Raw genomic sequence first — 20,337 nt, forward strand, 5'->3', positions numbered from 1 at the left:
CAGGATGTGCAGGATTAGAAGTGAAACATCAAAAAAGGTTTGGGGTTTTGCTAGGGTTTAGTTTTGGTTTGTTTTCTATTTTTTACTTTGTTTTTTGTTAAGCCAGACTTCAGGAAAAATGAGAAAGGAAAATTCTGTGGCAAATTATGACAAAGCCATAGGTTTGGCACACTGATAGTCTTAGTTTTCAGCTCATTAGTTACCTGACAAAGGGAAGAGTGTCTGGTTACATTTAAACAGTCCATAGTGTTCTGACTGAGGATATCAAGGGTTTGGTTTTCTTTTTCCAGAAGTTTATTTCAAAAGTGTGCAAAGGGGATACACGAATAGCACTGTAATTCTGGTACACCTGATCCCCTGCCCCCCACCCCTTACCCCAAACAAAAGACCTGGGAAGTATCAAGGACCCAATTAGCAAGTGGAGACACAGAGCTCAGCTTTCCCAGCATTTGCAAGCAGGGAAATAAGGCTTCTTTAGCTCGCCCACACCTCAACATATGGTGCTACCATGGTAACTAGAAAATAGCATTTACTGAAAGGATGAGGGTGGTGTGCTAGGGGCTGCTGTGCTTCCCTGCGTGGGCACCCATCCTCTGGGGATCCTGGGATGGGTAATGAATGGGGCCAGGGGCTCTCATGAAGGGAGGTGGAGGCCCCATGGCATGGAACATGTGTGGTCCAAAACCTGCAGAAACACAAAGTTGTTGTGTTCAGGCAAAGCAAGACAACAGCTCCCACAGCCAGGCTGGTGCTTGGAATTACTGACAGAAAATGGCTTTAGGAAGAGGCACATCTCCCATGGTTCCTCAATCCCCAAACTCCCTCCTCCTCTCCTTTCAGAACAACCCAGGGCAATCCCTACCCCACACATCCCTACTCACAGATAAAAGCTGGTGGGGGGATGGATGGGTGTCTGTAACACCAATTTAAATGCTTTCTGCTCAGCTGTGGAGCAAAGCAAACACATCCACAGGAGTCTGACATCCCACAAAAAGAGGTCTCCTGATGGATACATGCACACAGCTACACACAGGCTGGCATCCAGCCAGGTGAAGAATTACCCCTTGAAGTTCAGGTTAGGGTGGCATTTACACAGCCAGCAAAATCACTGGGAGGTCTCAGTGCCAGGAATGGGGATCTCAGACATGCCAGAGAGTTTGCAAGTGAACAACAGGCAGCCCAGTTTAATTAAACTGTGCTGACAGCTCATTTTAGCTCATCAGTTTACACTCTATGACCCAGGATAAGGAAAATCAACTCAGGGCATGCATCAGTGCTACAGCCTGGCTGAGTGAGAACTGCATGATCCAACACCCCCACCTGAACGGGAAACACAAGTACCTGGAGGTGGTGGAGGAGCAATGCCAGGAGGAGGTGGCAAGGCAATGTTAACCACAGCTGGAGGGCCACTGGGAGAGAGGTTGAAGTAATTTGCAGAAGCCTCTTCTTCTGCAGCTGGAGGAGGTGGGAGGGCTGAGAGGAAAGGACACAGTGGTTATGGAAAAATCTCTCAGGGAAGATATGCAGAGGCATCAGTTCTTCCACAGGGCAAACCATTGATACTGTTGCACAAGTGAAGAGAAGCAAAAAGCAGGACTGCACTGAAACCCTAGAACAGTCACTGTTTTTATTCACCTGAAACCAACTTTGCTTTTTCCACCATACAGCCGTTGGTGGATTAGGAAAGCATTAACCAAGTCTTGGAAAGAATGTGTTGCCAGTATCCCAGACCTCAGTAGCTGCAATCCAGCTTTAACCTTTCACTCATCACATAAAGAATGCTTTTTTCATCAAGAATCTGCTTTTCGACAAAGTTCTTCTCCCATTGCAGCTGGATCCACTACAAATCTACTGTAACTGCTGCTCTGAGCTCATCAGTGCCTCTAACACTGAACTCCACTCCTGCTCCTGAGGGCTTAACACCAGGCTCTTTCATGGAATAACATCAGCATTAAGATGAAAAAAAAAACCAAACCCTTACCTCCAGGAAGTCCTGGAACTGGCTCCAGCTTTATCCCCGATTCCGTAGTACCTTCCTTGTCCTTTTCTTTTCCTCTTGCTGCCTGGGACCTAAAAAACAGACAGAAGGTCAAGAACAAAGCTGAGACAGAGCAGGATAAGCAGACATTCACACCATAATAGTTTCACATTATCTAATCCAGATCTGTTGCTTCAGGTTTAGGATCAAAAATTCACAGAACCCCAGAGACAGGTGTTACACAGCATACAAACAGTGCTCACAGGAGAAGGATTAGAAGCAAAATCACAGAAACTCACCCATCACCCTCAACCAGGAACCCCCTGACACCACTTGTGTCATTTCAAACCCAGATCCCACTGCTGACAGAAATCCAGGCCCCCAAATATCCACTCGCTCTGTATCTACTCCAACTCAACATCCAATCCTGCTCATCAAGACTGCACAAACCAAGAGAAGAACCATCTGCAAAGCTTCCTCCCCAGGCACTGACCTTCCCCACTTGACATTGAGCCTGCGACCATTGACAATGAGTTTGTTGAAGGATTTCTCAGCAGCCACTTCTGCTGCCTGCCGGGTGGCGAACTGGATGAACGCGCATTGCTGCCGCTGCACTACGGTGATCGTCCGGATCTCCCCAAACTGGTAAAAGTGATTTCTGAGGGGAAAAAACAAAAAAATTATGAACCCCCACTCCTCCTAGCTGCAGGGCAGATAGGAAATGCTGCAGTAGATAAGCTCTGTCTGAACTGGTGGGGGTCAGAAGAGAGGGGAGCTAACTATTAGAAATCAAGTCTCTCGCCCTGCTGTGCAGTTAGGGAGCAATAAAACCTCTCAGCAGCTTTTCTCAGCAGTTAACTGGAGAGAGGACATGGGACTTCCTTGGAAAAGTGTACCAGAGCACCCCCAGCAGCTCAGAGGGATGACTCATCTTTAAAGAGAAAAAAAATTAATCAAAGCATTTGAAATGTGGCTGCTTATCTGTTCCCTAACAAGCTGGCACTCCTCTGCAGTTGCCCACCAACCAGTTCCCCATTAAGGAAAACTGAAAAGCAGATTTTAATTTTTTTTTTTTCTCCTTGCAAGAGATTTCCTCACTTCAAGATAAGCAGTAACCAAAGCATCGAATAAAGAGGGCAATATAAATTCACCAACACACCTGAGATCTGATTCAGTGATGGTATCTCCAAGGCCTCCAACATAGAGTGTAGTGATGGTCTTGTCATCCGGGGGGTCCAGACGAGGCATGGTTGATGCTCGTTTCAGAAGTTTATCAGCCACAGGATCATTAATTCCATAGTAACGATCTTTGATGTTCTGATCAGCCAGAGGATCATCTGGATCTGTTGGCTTCTCATGTCTAAGGTTCAGCAAACAAAGAATTTCATAATCCCAGCCACAGCTGCACCAGACTACAATGGCTGGAAGTGCTGCCTCCCCTTCTGAAGGCTCTGGTCACTTGTATGCAGAACCTTGTTCACATAAACATGCCAAAATGGAACAAAAAGTCCCCAAAACAACTGCAGCCAGGACTACTTCAAGTTCTGAGTGAATGGCACTTCTGAGAGCTCAGCACTCAGCACTACAAAATACAAGAGCTGGGTTTCAAACGGCCTCTTGTTCAGATACAAAGATCTCTGACTGAGGGGACTGACACCACAAAGGGAGAAAATGAACTACAGATGAGAAGAGCTGCAGCCACTGCTTCCCCACAGCCACCATCTCACAAACAAGAAACCCCAGAACAAAGACTCATTCACTGGCGCCCTCTGCCAACTGACCCCAGGTCTGACACCCCAGGGATGTGTTGCCTGCCTCCTGCAGATCCCAAGGGGAGCTGTACCTGACTGCAAGGAACCAGCTGTTCAGGTGTCTCTGTACCTGTAGGGACACTCTTCTCCTCTCTTGCATTCTCCTTTCACCCAGAAGGAGCAGATGTGAGGACGGTTACGTTTGTAGTAAGGAGTGGTCCTGGCCAGCTTCAGCAGCATGTCACTGGTGGATGTAGCTTTTCCTAGAGCACCAACTGGTCTGGTGCCATCAGAATTGGCTATCTAAAGGGTTGTTAAAACACAGATAATTATGTAAATCTCACCACTGGAAACTAAGGCAGAGAATCAGAGCAAGAAATTTTAATGTTAGGCCATCCCTCCCTTTTACACATCCACACACCAAGAACATGAAACAAGAGCTCCACTTCCTCACCTCCCTCTCCATGTTCTGGGTGTAATACTCCTTATTGACATCAGACTTGGGCATTTCATCCTTGAGGGAGAGTCCTGCATCCCGCACTTGAATAGGCAAACCTAGAATCAAACAAAAGAAAACCCTAACAGAGCTGCAGGAAACAGAAGCTGGGAGAGCAGAAATAATTCCAGCAACCCTCAGGGACAACTCATCTACTCCTCAAGATGTGACCATCGAGACTTGTTGTGTCCAGAGACAACAATGACACACACAGACACTCCACTAACTTCACTTCCAGCTCCCAGCAGACATTTTTTGGTACACACCATACTCCAGGTCAAGCAGACAGGTCTGACAGACATTCTTCAGCTTGCTGCATGTCTGGCACACTTCTGTCTTCTTGAAACGCATCCGAACCCCAGGGCACCACCGGAACACTGTGAAGGGCCTGGCACAAATCTGGGAGGGAAAACCAACACTGGTGTCACTGTCACACTGCAATGAAGTCACCATTCCAATTCCTGCACAGGAACTTAAGAAGCACAGAAAGTGATCTGATTTCTTTAGACCATAAATACAACTCAGATTCAGACCTCTCTGTTTCTCTTTGATCCCTGCCTTGGACAGGAGAAAGCTTTAAGAAGGTTTTTTTTTGGTGGTTATTTGTTTACTTTTTACAATTACCCCAAATCAGAAAGCAGATCTACTCCAAGGAAAATGTCAGGATGGTGCTATTAGAGATTGATTTCCTGGCAAGTTTGTCACCAACACAGCAGGGAGCCCAGGGAGAGGTGATGAGATTATGGGGCAGCAGAAGGGAACTGCCCCCTGCCTCCCCCTCCACTTCTGCTGCATGTAGAGTGTGAGGAAGGGAAGCAGGATTGCAACATGAACCTTCTCATTCCCCAGATGACAACTGATAAAAGGGGCAAAAAAACCTTCTTTCATTTCCCTCAAAATATTTCTTGCTCTCTCAGAAATAATCATGGCTTATTTCTTACACAGCTGACACAAGGCACCACCTGGCCACAAATAACACATGCAAAGAAAACCCAAAATTCTGGTTATTTATGCACCACTTACAAAGTAAAAACAAACCTGCAAGAGGAAATATGAAATAATTTCAAACACCAAAACGCCTTCAAGTGGGGTAATTTTATTTGTGGTATTTGCAAAACCTAATCCTGATCATTATGAGTAAATCCCAAGTCTGTCTGAACAGTTCTACTCCTTTAAGACTTATTTTGTCTAACAAAGCACCCAGCAGCCCAGCCTAAACATTTATGGAATTATATAAACATTTTAACTTGTGAATAAAAATAAGCACTTTCTGAAGCCAACAGGATTTTTTTCACATTAAAACTGAGTATTCTTAACTGTGTGCTAAATAGGATGTTTGTTCTTCAAAAGACAACCAACATACCTTGCATTCTTTTCCATATTTTTCTTTGGTCTGAAATATAATAATAATTAAAAAATCATTAATTTGACATAAATTATGAAGCATGTCATTGATCTTCTAGCATATGGGGGGTTTTTTTCCTAGTTATGCTGCATTCAGACCTTCCCCTCCCCTGTATTTTGAGTTTACACCTTGACAGGACAAGAAATATCCTAGAAAACTGTCAGCCTGTTTTAGAAAGATTCATTAAAAATTAATTACTCTAAGTCCCACCTCAGGTACTGATGAGAGGCCCAAATGAAACACAGCAGCAATAACAGTTTTTAAGCAAAATGCTGTCACATGAAGCTAAGCCTGTGAAAACAAGGAGTTTTGGAAATATCAACTATACTGGCAGTGGGGTGAAGTTTAACAAAAATATGATAAATCTCCAGTTTGGTGGAATTTAATGTGAGGAGAGACAGCTCCAGTGTGGGTCACACACAACCAGAGTGAGCACAGAGAAAGCCAGACCAGGGCCTGGCTCATCCTGTGCACAGGAAAAGGATAAAAACAAGCAGGGATTTAGATTATTGTCAGGCAGCTTCCTAAGAGAGGTTAAAGTTATTCTTACAGGAGATTCTTAGGAACTGTGCTAAGCCAGTCCCTACTTCAGCAGCTCCCTGTGCATGGATTCACCAGGACCAAAGCTCTGGGTTTTATTGCTTGTGCTCTGAGCACTGGGCTGCATCAGCTCATTCCCCTTTTTGATGGATTTATCCTTAAACCACACACCTAATGCCATGACCTCACATCCCAACAATGGCCAGGACCAAATCCTGTTGTGCAGAACCAGCTAATTAGGGGTGCTGAGGCGCCTGTCATCTCCTCTTGTATTCAGGGTTATTTCAGCCCCCCAGAACCCATCAGCTGTGAGGGCAGCAGAGAGGGAGGGGCTGCAGGGTCAGGCTGACACATACCATTCGAATGTAGGGGTTCTCTCCCAGACATGTCTGGCACAGAATAGGGAAGTCCTGGGTGGAACAGGAAGAAAGAAAAACCAGGAATTGGCAACAACCTCTTTCATCACAACAGCACTCAGACTACACTCTGAACTGACACTGCTGAATTACACAAAAGACAAAAAAAGAGGAGAGGCTGAGGGAGCTGGGGGTGTTCAGCCTGGAGAAGAGGAGGCTCAGGGGAGACCTCATCACTCTCTACAACTCCCTGAAAGGAGGTTGGAGCCAGGGGGGGGGTTGGACTCTTTTCCCAGGCAACTCTCAGCAAGACAAGAGGGCAGGGTCTTAAGTTGTGCCAGGGGAGGTTTAGGTTAGAGATTAGAAAGAATTTCTTTATGGAGAGGGTGATCAGACATTGGAATGGGCTGCCCAGGGAAGTAGTGGATTCTCCGTGTCTGGAGATATTTAAAAAGAGACTGGATGTGGCACTCAGTGCCATGGGCTGGGAACTGCAGTGGGAGTGGATCGAGGGTTGGACTTGATGACCTCTGAGGTCCCTTCCAACCCAGCCCATTCTATGACTCTAGGAAAGACCGGTTTTAAGGAGTCAGCGGGAGAGATGCGAGCCACGACCCGAGGCCGATGTTATGGACGAGCCCCGATCTGCGGCTTGAAGGAAAACAACCAAGCAGCGTATCCTTGAGATCTTCACTCTCCAGCGGCCTGGCTGCAGCAGATCCCACCCCCCCCCCAGCACCCCTCAGCATCCATTGTTTGCTGGGCCCACCCAGATCCAAAAGAAGCTGCCGCGGGCACACGGCGGGCCCAGCGCAGCCCGGTCGAATGTCCCCCGGTGACGAGAAGCCGCCCGCTACCTTTCCCGGAGAGCCCGGGTACCCGCGACAGCCGCATCCCGGGCGAGGCCCCGCTGGGAAGCAGCTCCCCGGGCAGGCCCCGCGCCGTCACACCGCGCCCCGCTCGCTCCCCCCCCGCTATCGGAGCCTCCCGCCCGCCTCTCCGCTCCCCCAGCTCACCGCGTCCTCCCAGTTCTGCCGGTTATAGGTGTTGGAGCCCAGTGATGTCGACATTGCGGCCCGGTTCCGATCCGATCCGCTCGCCACCGGGAGCCCCGCGCCGCTCCGCCCCGACCCCGGCGGGCGGCGGAAGTCACGACACTTCCGCCGGTGACGTACGGGCAGGAAACAAGGAGGCGAGGGGCGCAGCGCGCCGCCGGGCTAGGAGGGCGCTCTAGGCAGGGCGAACCATAGAGCTCAGCCGACGGGGCGGCAAAGGGCGGGCGGAACCAGCGGAACCGGGACACCGGGGAAAGGGCGGAACGCGCTTGGATTTGGTTTTTTTAATCATTTTAAAATAAGAAACAGCGCGAAGAATCCGAGAGCCACGTTTGCTTTATTGAAGGTCACTACAGGACGCCAAGCAGTCAGGCGGCAAGGGGCAGGAGGGGCGGTCCCGGGCACAGCCCACGCCGGGTTCGGTACAACCGCGAACCGACACCAAACCCGGTGAGAAGCGCCAGCCCCAGGGCAGCTGTGCTGGAGGCCCGGGACAGCCGCCCCCTCCCTCCCTAGAAGGGTCTCTTCCCTATCTGTGTGGCAAGCGTGGATGCTATTTTGGCTACCGAGGAGAAGTCGCGGCCGGAGGTGAAGGTGAGAGGTAAAGGCAGGGCAGGCGCTAGCACTACACACAAACTATCAACTACACGTCTCAAACTCATGCTGTACGCTGTGTGTAACCTACACAGAGGTGTAAAGGTGGGGCCTCGCTGCTCTGAGACCTGTGGTGGGATGTGGGGTGCCAGGCACGCTCCCCCTGCACCCCCGTTTCTCTCGGGAACAGGCAGCCCCATCCCACCCTCCTGCACAGAGGGTCTGCAGCTCCGGGCTGGCAGATCCACCTGGATCAGTGTGTCCAGATATTCCCACGCTGGCAAAGCACACCAGGAATGTTCCAGGAGGATCAGGATCAGCACTGGGAATGCCCTGCAGGGAGAGCCACCTCGCCAGCCTGCACCGAGCTACTGCAGCGAGTGGGAATTCAGTATCCTGGGTGCACAGCTCGTCATTACCTGTTGTAGCCTGGGCTACAGCCGGCTGGCAGCTGTAACCCCCCTCCCTCCCAGCACAGGGTGTGCTGGTTAATGTGTAACTGCCTTTTCACCTCCCCCACCCACCCTAACTGGAAAAAAGACAAAATTGAGTTTGAACTCAAAACAACCTCTAGTTTTATGTACACCAGACCTAATTTTAACTCTCCTGGTTTCAGACTCTGGTCACTACCCCTATTAACACACGTTAATTGATCTGAAGGTTGCCAGGCAGCTTCTCCAGAGCATCCCTGCCTCAACCCAGAGCTGTAGCAGAATTCCCAGCTCACAGCACATCGTGCTGCCACATCCAATGGCAACACAGGAGCTAGCTCAGGCCAGTCCAACCCACAAATACTCCAGGAGGGCACTACACTTTGGGTCGAGAGGCAAACCCATCCTTTCCTTGAGGAAACATCCATCACCTTGGCTAAGCAAGCTACACGTGCCAGTGGTGGGGTGTTGTGTCTCCATCCCCACAGCTGAGGTATTACTACAAGAGGAAACCAAAAGAAAGCACCATGCTGCTACCAGTAACTTGCCCAGAACACAGCAGACAGGGCCACCCCTGACAGTGTTTGTTGGGGAAGGGCATAGCTCTGTGCAAAAAAAAGGAGCTGTTTGCTACTGAGTGTGTAACACCAGGAAGAATAAACCAATATGGGCCCTTTTCTATGGACAGAACCAAGTTCAGGCAGGTGTGGTGCAAATCTGGAGAAAGTGGGATCTCTCTCTGTGTGCTGCAAGTTCAACTAGCCAGTGGGGTTACGGGGAAGAGGAGTGGTAGTTAGTGGGTACTACAAGAAGAGAGAGAACAAACCATCCCAAAGCCCCCCACCCTCAACCCCTCCCTCCCAGCCAGGGCCCGTGGCACACCCCCAGACACCACAAGGGCCTCTCACAGAACATTTCACCAGGTGCTTTCTTGCTGTGCCAGTCCCTCCTGTGGCCAGGCATCGGGAATCTCTACGGGAGGACCGGGCCCAGGCTGAGCTCCACGTGATGGGTGAGCCAGATGACCTCAGAGGGGTGGTCACCCTCCTCGTTGGGCCTGATGGGAGCAGCCAGGTTTTTGAACTCGTGCTTCATCTTGAAACTCACGGTGACTTCGCCCTCTTCTTTTTGTGGGGTGACCTTGATGAAAACTCCAACCTTGTTGGCTTTTCTGAAGGCAATAACACTGCCAAGGCAGAAAACAAAAGAACGTTGGGTCAAGTCAAGTTCTCAAACAATTCTGAGAGATTTATTCCAACACCAGGTAACAGAAGTGCTCTGACTGTGGCTGCATGTAGAACAGCTGTCCTGTTTTCTAGCTGTCCTTCTTGCAAAGGAAAAGACTGAGTATTCCTGGAGATATTCAATACCACCACCTACAACCCAACTGCTAGAACAAGCACACCTTGCCTCAACAGGAACAAATGACTCCTGAGCAGTTCAACACACAAACAGAAGATTTTCACTGCTGATCTCTGACTCTTCCAAGTTTTTAAGGGCCAGGATCACAACAGGACAAACAACACTCACTCAGGGTCATCCTGGAAGTCCTGAGGCTCTGCCAGCTCATCGTATTCTGCTGCAGCATCTTTGCCAGCCAGAACAAGCTCCTTGGGAGGAACTGCCACCTGAAACAGAGCACAAAGAAAAGCAGCCTTACAACATGATCACCACCTGGACTGGTGAGCAGGAGAGAGCCCTCCCCTTCTGACAAAAGCTTTAGTATGATTTAACATGATTCCTCCTCCACTCCAGTACCCCCTGGTCCCCAGTCTGGCAGTGAAATCATGTTATTTCTCCTTGGGTTGTGAATCTCAATGAAGAGACACAATTTCAAAACACTTTAAATCTGATAATGACAATGGTGATGAGCATTTAAACTCCAAGGAGGAAAACAGAACACAGTCAGCATGGGCTGAACGAAGGACATATGAGAAGTGTGATCTGTGGAAGGATAAATGGGAATGGAAAGCCTTGGCAGAGGCTTGGGCTCACACAGCAGGAGGGCACAGGCACAGTACCTTGGCAGTGCTGTTGATGTTTTCAGGGTCTCCCTCCTCACACTCCAGCAGTGTGACATGTGTGATGTTCTCCACTGGATTGGTCAGAGTCAGAAGAACCTGGCTCTCCTGGGGAAGATTCAGGAATCACAGCTTAAGAAGCCATTACTTTAAAATTAATTGTTACTGTTAGCACCTCCACCTTCCCTGACTAATCAACACCTTCAAAAATTGCACCCCATACACTCAAGAGATGGAGAGTGACCACCCTCAGTGTGTAAGAAGGGTGCTGACCCTCTTTCTTAATATAAGAAACACACATCTTTGGAACTTAGCCAAGATCACAGCTCCACACCTTTTATTCTCCAGCTGTTGGTGTGTGTTTGTGATGCCAGATGTCACACTGCAGGGCAATCTACTCCTGCAGACTGACAAGTACAGGCAGTGCTGTTCTGACCACTCCTTTGAACTCTGCACCCTTTCTGAATGGAGTGAGTGAAGCCCTCAGGGAATAATCATCACACTGTGTCATCTTCCAAAAAGATCCCACGTGCACCCCAAGACATTACTGACCTTCATGTAGCGCAGGTTGGGAATAGACATGATCCTCACTTCAGGAATATAGTTACTGCAACAAGAAGAAAGCAAATGACCATGGCAGACTGTACTGCTGTCAACCAACCTCTTGTCTATCCAACCTCCTGAAGCAGTGGGAGGTCTGAACAGACATCCAGCTCACTTGTTCAATGCAGTAAGAGCTCAGCTTGAGTGATTCAGAAAAATTAAGTGCCCTTACATAAGACTAAACCCACAAACTGCTACTGTGTTGGGCTGGGACAGCACACAAGCTCTTCTTCATGTTGCTGAAATCCTAAGCAAGCCTTCTAGAAGACCAGGAAACAAATTTACTGCAGATAAGCTAACTACACTGAAAAGGTGATTACACCACCCTAAGGGACAGTACAATTGTAAAAGAAGTCAAATCAAGGGTACAAAAGAAATGAAAACAGAAGTATGGATTAACTAAGCATGGATAGGCAGTTGTTCTCCCCAGTCCCCCACATCTTACTTACACAGCAACCAGCTGGATCTTGAATTTGATAGATGTTGGATTGAATTCTGGTTTGCTCAGGTTGTGTTCACATTTCTAGACACAGAGACAGTTTAGTCAGCACACAAAGACAGTGCTCCAGTCACACACCCAAGAATCAGAGCTGCAAGCACTGTGCCACTAGCCATGCCATTACTGGCCTCTAGCACAGCACAGACAACAACTCCCTTGGGGGGTGTGCAGCCCTCACTGTGTTGAACTACTGATTCTCCAAAATGTCATACCCAGCACTGTTACTGCAATGTAAGACAGGAGATTTGGAACCAGGCTTAAAAACACTTGGACACTCACTGACTGCAGCAGGAAGAAGGCACAGACACCTGCAGGCCCTTCAATTTCTGCTTGAGAATTCATTAAAAAAAAAATAAACCTCAAAGAGGTGGAACTCCAGACTGATCTCCTCATAAGCTACTCTTCAAACACAGGCTCAGCCTGACATTACCTATTTCTGAGAAAACATTCTGCATTTGCAAAGCATTCTGTATCTTAACTACTTACAGGAATACTGCTCTGTTCCTCTGGGAACTAGACAAACATCCCTACTTGACTGAGAAAGCAAGCAGCTTTTTGAAAAACATGCAGTAAGCCAAGAGCAGCACTTGGATTCCATTCTTGCCTGTCTTCACTTCCCAGCTCTCTGCTTCTTTTTGATATACCCCTCACTCTAAGGGCATCTCCAGTATTCTGCACTGCTTCTCAGTAACATTTTGGTTGCTGACTTGATTTTTCTTTAGTTAGTAACAGCAGAAATTTTTTAATCCTGATGGTACTGGCAGCCTCCTCTAACTCCTTGGCTAGCAAAGCACACAGGCCTTGATGTAAACCCACCTCTCTATCTTCATGCATCTTTGACAGCATTGCCCTCCTTTCACAATCAACCCTCATCACCTCAGAGATGCAACAGCCTCTCTCACCTCCTAGTGCTGTCACCAGTAATCTGGTTGAAAAACTCCCAACAGCCAGAAGCATTCAAGCAGATTCTTTTAGAAAGAAATACACAGCCCACTTCCCACAACCCGGGTTCCACGAGCTGAGAAAAATCACTTTTATTTGCACGTAGTGACCTACCCTGCAGCGCAGAGAGCGTTTGATCAGGAGGTGCTTGTGGCGTGGGTAGAGCTGGGAAGCAGAGATGGGTTGGAAGTCAGGCTGCAGCAGGCGCTGGCGCAGCGTGGTCACTGAGCACAGAACAGAGAGCAGGGTCAGAGCAGTGTCACACTGCATCTCAAGCCAGGGGGGATTTGTGCTCTTTTTCTAGCAGGAAATGCAGGGAAGGTAAAGAGCTGTGTAAAGGGCTGTCCTGACAGGGCACGGTAACACTGAGGCAACACCGGTGCCAGACCCGAAGACATTGCCCTGGTTGCTCTTCAGAGTTCAGCTGAGGTGGGAGCAGAATTTGGTAATCATCTAGAGAAGTTCTTTCCCTGCCACAGGCAAATCAGTTTTTGTTGCTTTGTTACCCTCACAGCTGGGTGCTGCACAGTACAATACACAGCTCCTCAGCGAGGTTTGCGTAACTCAAACTCACGCACAGAATTAGTGACTACAAAGTTTCCAAGGCAAGGAACTCCAGCAGCCAACTTCCCATGGGTTTCTCCCTAAAAAACAGGCTCCTCACTGTTCCCAGTGTCTAACAGGCAGAGAGCCACCTGGCAGCCTTTCCCTCACTGTGAGGAACCACAAGAGTCATCTCCTTACCAGCAGCACACTTTCACAATGCAGACAGTCTCAGGAGAAAAGAAGCCCAAGATGATCTAAGCCCTTTCCATAAACCTTTCATGAATTAATTAATATTGGCAGACTGTGTAGCCCTGCAGGACTACTGAGAACATCAGTAGATGATGAGCCACCTCAGCAAGAAGTCCCTGCCACTTCCTGTACCTGCTCTTTCATCCCATTTGCTCCCACGTTTCAATGACCAATCTACTATTTGCTAATTAAATCATGAGCCAGCTAAGTAACTGGCAAGTGTATGCAAGCTGTTCCAAGCTGATGTCAAAGGTAAGATGTAATTTTTAGGTAATAGGTCAGCTGAGTCCAACTCTGCAGCAGCTCAGCTGCTTCTTTATTTCCTGCAATTATGTGACAAACGTCAGTGCTTTTCTCCATCCGAAAGCTGACACTTCACATGCAGAGAAATCAAGATGGCCAAGAAAATGAAATGCCTGCTAAAAGCTCTGACGTATTTGGCTCTGAGCTTTCCATGAAGCTGAGCTGCATTCAAAATCACCATTTTAAGTCTCAGCTCAGCAGGGTGCTGAGACATATATAAACAATAATATTAGAAGGGTTGGACCAGTCCCTTCCAATCTGACACTCTATGATTTAAAAAGCCACAGATTTCCCAGCATAAATAATTACTACAACTTTGAGACATGAGGAACCCAACTGACAAGTTTCCTGGCAGTGCCCACATTATAAAACACAGGGACAAGAAGTGATGGTGTTACCTTCTGTCAGATTGATTGGTCTTGTATAATAATCCTCAGGAAGAGGTTCCACCTCTTCCACTGCATCAGCTGGCTCAATCTTGATCTCTTTCTGGTCCTCTCCCTCTTTCAGCCTGAAGCAAAGAGAGACAACTCTGTCATAAAACATGGCACATGTGCTCTGGCAGACACCAACAGCAGTGACTGCCCTGTAACACCACGAACAGTGAGAGCTGAGGTTGCAAGACAACAGTAACAGTACTGTAAGGAGGTGAGCAGTCACTTATTTCTTTTAGGAGAAAGCAAAACATCAGGAGCTGCTGCAGAGAGATGCCTGAGGATTTGACATCTCTACCACTCCAAAGAGGAAAGATCCTTTCACTGCTGTCTGCCAGTACAGCTCATTGTCTCAACCTTGCTTTACTGCTCTCTTGCCTCTTCTCCCCCCACAAAGGTAACCCCAACCCTGAGACTCACGAGAGTCCAGCAAGGGCACTGATGGGTGCTCCAGGCCTCTGCCGTTGCAGCCTGGTTCCAAGGCCATATTTGTCCTACAAGGAAAAAGGGAACAGTCAGCTTCATGTCTGCTTCCTGCCAGGACAGAAAGACCTACTGCAAACTCATCCTTTGAGCTGCATGACAAGCATAGGGAGACAAGCACAGGAAAGCAAAAAGGGAAAGGTATTCGGTGCTTCCCAAATTTTTTTATCCAGCTCAAACTGTCAGTAAGGAGAAAGCAATTACCACTGCACTGCAGAAAGGGAGAGACAGATGTGGCAACTGCTCACAAAGCTTTTCCTCTTTCTCTGAGCCACCAGCCTGCACTACTGACACACTTCAGAACAACTGCACGTCAAGCAGTAACCAGCCCTCCACCTGAATTTGTTTTAGGCACATCTAAGTCAGAGGCCCTGAGGTGAGGTGAAGGGCAGGATCTGTTACTGCCCTTTGGTTGACACCACGAGAGCTTTAACACCAGCAGAAATGGTGAAGAGACTTACCACTACGTGTATAGTGTGTTGCTGTGGAGAGCCCCCAAAATAGCAGCAGGTAGCAACGGAGACAAAAAATGCAGCCATAAGACACAAGCAAGGGCACAGAGCAAGCAACAGTTAATTGAGAAGTAGCAAGCATATGCAGAGTCACCCGGGTAAACAACGTAAGCATTTACCTGCCAGTTACAATCAACAAGTCATTCAGGCCACAGCCAAGTCTTAAAGTTAATTTCAGTTCAGACTTCATGCAGAAAAGTGCCAGAAAATCCTGATCTAACTGCTACTGAGCTCTGGTATGCAAAGGTTCTGAGAAAGAACTACCAGTGGTATCGTGAAAGGAAAAAGAAACCTTTCTGGCATTATGAGAAGGACTGTGAGAGAGAGAGGCAATGTAACACCAGTAATGTGTGTGAGACTGCTTCTCCCTAACAAACCCATGTGCACCTTTTCTTCATGTTGTTCTTAAAAAAAAATTAAATAAAGCTGAGTAGCCCTAGCATGCTACCAGCTACCTAATCTTCCAGGCTGAGGCTGCTGTGCCTCGTGCTGCTGCCTGGAGAGCACACACTGCACTCACAGAGAAGGCCAGGGGCATGTAGTTTCGGCGCCGCACCAGCTTCTTCCGGTCCCGCTCAATCTTCTCCTTCTGAGCCATCTGCTGGTAGTACTCAACCAGTTTGTTAATCTGGGGGGATCACAGAATAGAATCATAGAATTGGCTGGGTTGGAAGGGACCTCAGAGATCATCAAGTCCAACCCTTGATCCACTCCCACTGCAGTTCCCAGCCCATGGCACTGAGTGCCACATCCAGGCTCTTTTGAAATATCTCCAGACACGGAGAATCCACTACTTCCCTGGGCAGCCCATTCCAATGCCTGATCACCTTCTCCATAAAGAAATTCTTTCTAATCTCCAACCTAAACCTCCCCTGGCACAACTTGAGACCCTGCCCTCTTGTCTTGCTGAGAGTTGCCTGGGAAAAGAGTCCAACCCCCCCCTGGCTCCAAATTCCTTTCAGGGAGTTGTAGAGAGCGATGAGGTCTCCCCTGAGCCTCCTCTTCTCCAGGCTGAACACCCCCAGCTCCCTCAGCCTCTCCTCATAGGGTCTGTGCTCAAGTCCCTTGACCAGCCCAGTTGCCTTCTTTGGACCTCCTCCAGGACCTCAATCTCCTTCCTAAACTGAGGGGCCCAGAACTGGACACAGTATGATGAGAGGGAACAGACACCTACTGAAGAGGAATGCCACAGCAGTGACCAAGCTGGGGCTCCTGCTACTTTTTCCACTCTTGTTTCTAGGATTTTGAAGGATTACAGAAGCCTGTGTGTCTGAACAAGTCTCAACCCCCACCTCGGGTGACAAACTGACCCTTCCTTTGGGAATGGTGCCTGTTGGCAGCTCTCACCTGGAAGTTAAGCAGCCAAGACTTTGTTCACACTTCAGCTGTGACTGGACAGAGTAATGCCACACAGTCAGAAACCAGTGACTGGGACTGGTGGAGCAAACAGGATCTTTCCCAGAGCCCTGACTAGTGACAGGGAAAGGCAGTAGAGGTGCAATTCTGTTTTCCAGACACACTCTTCATTGGAAAACAGCTTTGTTCACACACATACACAGCACACTCATCATTAGACATGATGTTTTCAACTGAAAAAGAGATTTTTTAGTGTGATGTCCACAGGAGTGTGATATCCTCTAAGAGGCCTTCCCTTCCATGGAATTCAGTCAAGGTGGAGATAAGGAACTGCTATCTGAAGGATTATATAGATGCAGAGAAGGTGATTGAGGGGCCCTGGTGTGTCTAACAGCTCTTTCCAGCTCAGCTCTTTCCTCAGCCCAGGCACTGCCTTCCCATTCACTCACCCTCTGTGTGTGAGGATTCTCTGGCTCCTGCCACCCACCACTGGCTGCATGAGAAAGAGAAAAAAAAAAAAGAGTCCTCAGGAGAAGATTTTTCAGACTCCACAAAGAAATCACACCTAAAACCCAACTATCTTGGTCCTACTCATCAAGTATGACATTACCTATTTTTGCTACATTTACTATTGCAATTCTTCATGTTCATGACTGCACAAAGGACACCTCTGAGCTTTCCACAGGTTTGGGCTGAAGGAGCTTACCCAGCTTCTATACTGTGTTTTTACAAAACTGTTGTTTGAGAGGCACTCAGAACAGCACCTAGGAGTCACTTAAGCAGCAGGTCCATGAGTTTACAAGAACACTCTCTTATTACTGGCTGCCCATGACCCAGCATCTTCAGCTGCCAGTCCTCAGTTACATCAATACTGGATGTTGCAGGATCTGCTTGATCTACTCAGCCCCAATTCTGGAGCCCAACAAGTATTTTCTGCATGTCTTATGCACCAAAAAACAAATGAAAGATTTGTTCCAGTGCTGTCACGAAGAGAGTACCCAAATACACTGTCTGGCAACTTTGCAACAAGCCAATGTGAACGACAGTGACAGAATTAAATTAGATGTTTATGCTGTCAGACTGAGCAACTTCAAAGCCTCTGGAGGAAAAGAGACAAGATCACATCCGTGGGAAGAGCACACCAGCTAAAAAAGCTCCTCGTGTGACAGTAACACGAGCATGGGAACAGGTCACATATCCTACTAACTCATCTCAGCCCTTCAGATGAGACTTCAACACCACAAACCAGTTTCCTGTGAATTTCCAACCGTGACTCAAACCCGAGAGAGATGCTGTGTACACCCCACCCACAAAGGAATTACCAGAGACAGATTTTACTCTTGCTGTCACACAGTTTTCTCCCTCTGACTGTCACTTACCCACAGACTTGTCTGCCATGCCCACATCCCGGGAAGTCCAACGACAAAACCCACAGGCCAGGTAATAGGCTTTCTTCATGGTGGTCTTGGCTGGGTCATCAGGGAGTGGAGCAGGAATGCTGGTGGCCCGGGTGGAAAGAGTGTGCATGCAGCAGGGACAGTCAAAGCAGTTGGCACACCTGTGGAGAGGAAAGGTCTGTAAGAAAGGGCTCTGACAAGGATCCCAGGCTGAGGAAAATGCTCCCAGCAAGCAAATCCAGGTTAAACCAACAGATGGTTTCATCCCGTGTAACAGCACTATGGAAAAAGGGCAATGGAGCCATCAGCAGAAAGATGAGTGCCCAAACTGAGAGATATTGGGTGATGCTAAACCCCCTCAGTATTAGGAGAGGTTATCAAAAAAGCTACAACATGAAGAGTGCATGATACATCACAGAAAGACACTTATTCTCCAAACCAGACTAAAAAGTTACCAAGAAGCAATGTGATTTTTGAAGGGAGTTTCAGACACACAGGATCAGCTGTTGGATTATGGAAGGAGCTTGTTTTAAAATATTGACTCTTGATGAAAAAAGCCAAAGTGACCTTACCTGTTCTTTTTCAGCTTGGCTTCAGCTGAAGGCATGTTTTCCAGGCAGCTGGGGCAGTAGTGAGAATCCACCTGAGGAACAAGATGGTCACATCACACCTTCTGACACCTTTCACACTTTCTGACACAGCCTGAAACTCTGCTGCAGGATTTAACAGGGGTTTGTGTCTGGCACTGGACAGGTGAAGCCTGACAAGACTTGAGACATTCTTTGGTATCTGAAATCTAAGCCCATGCCCACCAAAATTTTGCTCTTTGATAACACACATCATCAGGTTTCTTAAGTCAGGATAGGTTAAACTACTCTGCCCAGTAAGTGGGAAAAGGATAATTGGATATTGACCTTTAACAGCACGTTTTAACACACTATTTTCCATTTATTTCTAACATTGTTTTTCCCTTGTATGCACACAGGTCGAAAATCCATAGATTTTAAAAATTATTTTCTACCTTTATGCTGGCACAAGCTCATTTTGTTAATTAAAACAATGGCAGCAAGAAGGGAGTCTCCTTCCTGAAGACAAAACCAAGCTCGTTGTTCAACACGGAGATGCACAATAACTGCACTGCTCACACTGTGGGGAATTCCTGATGGATGCAGTGACAAATCTATTTTCTACTCTTCCAAGGCTTTGCCATTTCTGCAGAGATACCTCTTCTGAGACCGGGCTTGCACTGTCATTCTTTCAGGCTTTTCAAACCTCCTGCAATCTCTCCCTTTCAAGCCAGACTCACACAAAATCTGTTTCACGGATTTTATTCCCCATGAGCTATGAATCTCCAGGAGCAGCCTCAGGATCAGGGATTCCCAGTGCTGCGGGCAGGTCCCCACACCCCAACCCCCCCCCGGGGATCCCCTGCAGTCTGAGGCATCAGATACAGAACCACCCCACACCCTCACTCTCAGAGCAGCCCCTGGGACAGCACCAGCGGCATCTCCCGGCCCTGCTCCGTCTCCACCCCGGGCCGTGCCCCACGATGAGGTGGGTGTCCGTGGGTGTCAGTGGGTGTCCGTGGGTGCCCGTGTCCCCCGTGAGGACGGGGCCCTCCGCACCCAGGCCCATGGCGGGGGCGCCTCCTCTGTGAGGTGCGGGCGCCTCTCGCAGCAGCCCCCACCCGTGACACGCGCCCTCCAGCCAATCACAGCCCGAACCGCGTTGACGGACAAGGGCGCGGAGCCAATCCAAAGCAAGGCACCGCCCCTCCCACCACCCGCCGCCAATCACCTCGCTCCCTGGAGCGCTACCGCGCCCCACCCTAAAGCGCCACCAACCAATAGCGAGGAAGCCAGCGAGTGAGCGGCAGCGGAACCGCCCAATCGGCGTTGCGCAGAGAAGGAAACGCCCCGCCCCGTCGCACCCGGTCTACGGGCGCGGTGCGGCCGGGCCGCCGTTACCTCGTGCGAGACGCACTCCAGGGACCGGAGCTCGCTGCAGTACCGGCAGAAGTACAGCTGCGACAGCGGCGCCCGCATCTCCTTCTCGCCGCGCACCAGGTACAGCACCCGCTCCGACTGCAGCAGCGACGCCATCTTGCCCGGGGGCCGGGCCGCCAGCCCCGCCGTCTGACGTCAACAGCGCCGCCGCGCCCACGTGACCGCCGCGCGGTGGTGGGGGCGGGGCCGGCCGCGTGGCGCGCGCCTCCCTCCCGCCGGCTTCTCGCGGCGCGAAATGGCGGCGGTGGGACCGGACCGGACCGGACCGAACCGAACCGAACCGAACCGAACCGGATCGGATCGGACCGGACCCGGTCGGATCGGATCTGGATTCGGAATCCGGGAGGAATCGTGGAATTGCTTTGGTTGGAAAAGACCTT

At 49.1% G+C, this 20,337-nt stretch overlaps 2 protein-coding genes across 4 annotated transcripts; both read right to left on the minus strand.

Moving 5' to 3' along the window:
- Window positions 1–80: 80 nt before the first annotated feature.
- On the minus strand, window positions 81–7,681 carry RBM22 (RNA binding motif protein 22). Its single transcript, XM_030459206.1, has 11 exons — window positions 7,543–7,681; window positions 6,527–6,580; window positions 5,589–5,618; window positions 4,492–4,624; window positions 4,184–4,284; window positions 3,860–4,032; window positions 3,138–3,338; window positions 2,472–2,636; window positions 1,982–2,070; window positions 1,342–1,473; window positions 81–685 (listed from the first exon to the last, which is right to left on the minus strand). Exons 1-11 carry the CDS (start codon window positions 7,594–7,596, stop codon window positions 555–557), a joined length of 1,263 nt encoding a protein of 420 aa, XP_030315066.1. The 5' UTR covers window positions 7,597–7,681; the 3' UTR covers window positions 81–554.
- Window positions 7,682–7,899: 218 nt separating this feature from the next.
- DCTN4 (dynactin subunit 4) lies at window positions 7,900–20,075 on the minus strand. Of its 3 annotated transcripts, none has more exons than XM_030459095.1 (13): window positions 19,919–20,075; window positions 18,524–18,594; window positions 17,934–18,112; window positions 17,004–17,047; window positions 15,719–15,826; window positions 14,624–14,697; window positions 14,168–14,280; window positions 12,786–12,895; window positions 11,680–11,753; window positions 11,180–11,234; window positions 10,628–10,735; window positions 10,137–10,234; window positions 7,900–9,792 (listed from the first exon to the last, which is right to left on the minus strand). In XM_030459095.1, exons 1-13 carry the CDS (start codon window positions 20,051–20,053, stop codon window positions 9,579–9,581), a joined length of 1,383 nt encoding a protein of 460 aa, XP_030314955.1. In that variant the 5' UTR covers window positions 20,054–20,075; the 3' UTR covers window positions 7,900–9,578. The 3 variants fall into 3 exon arrangements, with proteins under 3 accessions (XP_030314955.1, XP_030314956.1, XP_030314957.1); XM_030459096.1 differs by lacking the exon at window positions 19,919–20,075 and adding an exon at window positions 19,450–19,537 and having other exon boundaries at window positions 9,579–9,792; XM_030459097.1 differs by lacking the exon at window positions 19,919–20,075 and adding an exon at window positions 19,424–19,491 and having other exon boundaries at window positions 9,579–9,792.
- Between the last annotated feature and the right edge of the window lie 262 nt (window positions 20,076–20,337).

The sequence above is a fragment of the Calypte anna genome, chromosome 13 (assembly GCF_003957555.1).
Source record: "Calypte anna isolate BGI_N300 chromosome 13, bCalAnn1_v1.p, whole genome shotgun sequence".
NCBI classification, from domain to species: Eukaryota; Metazoa; Chordata; class Aves; order Apodiformes; family Trochilidae; genus Calypte; species Calypte anna.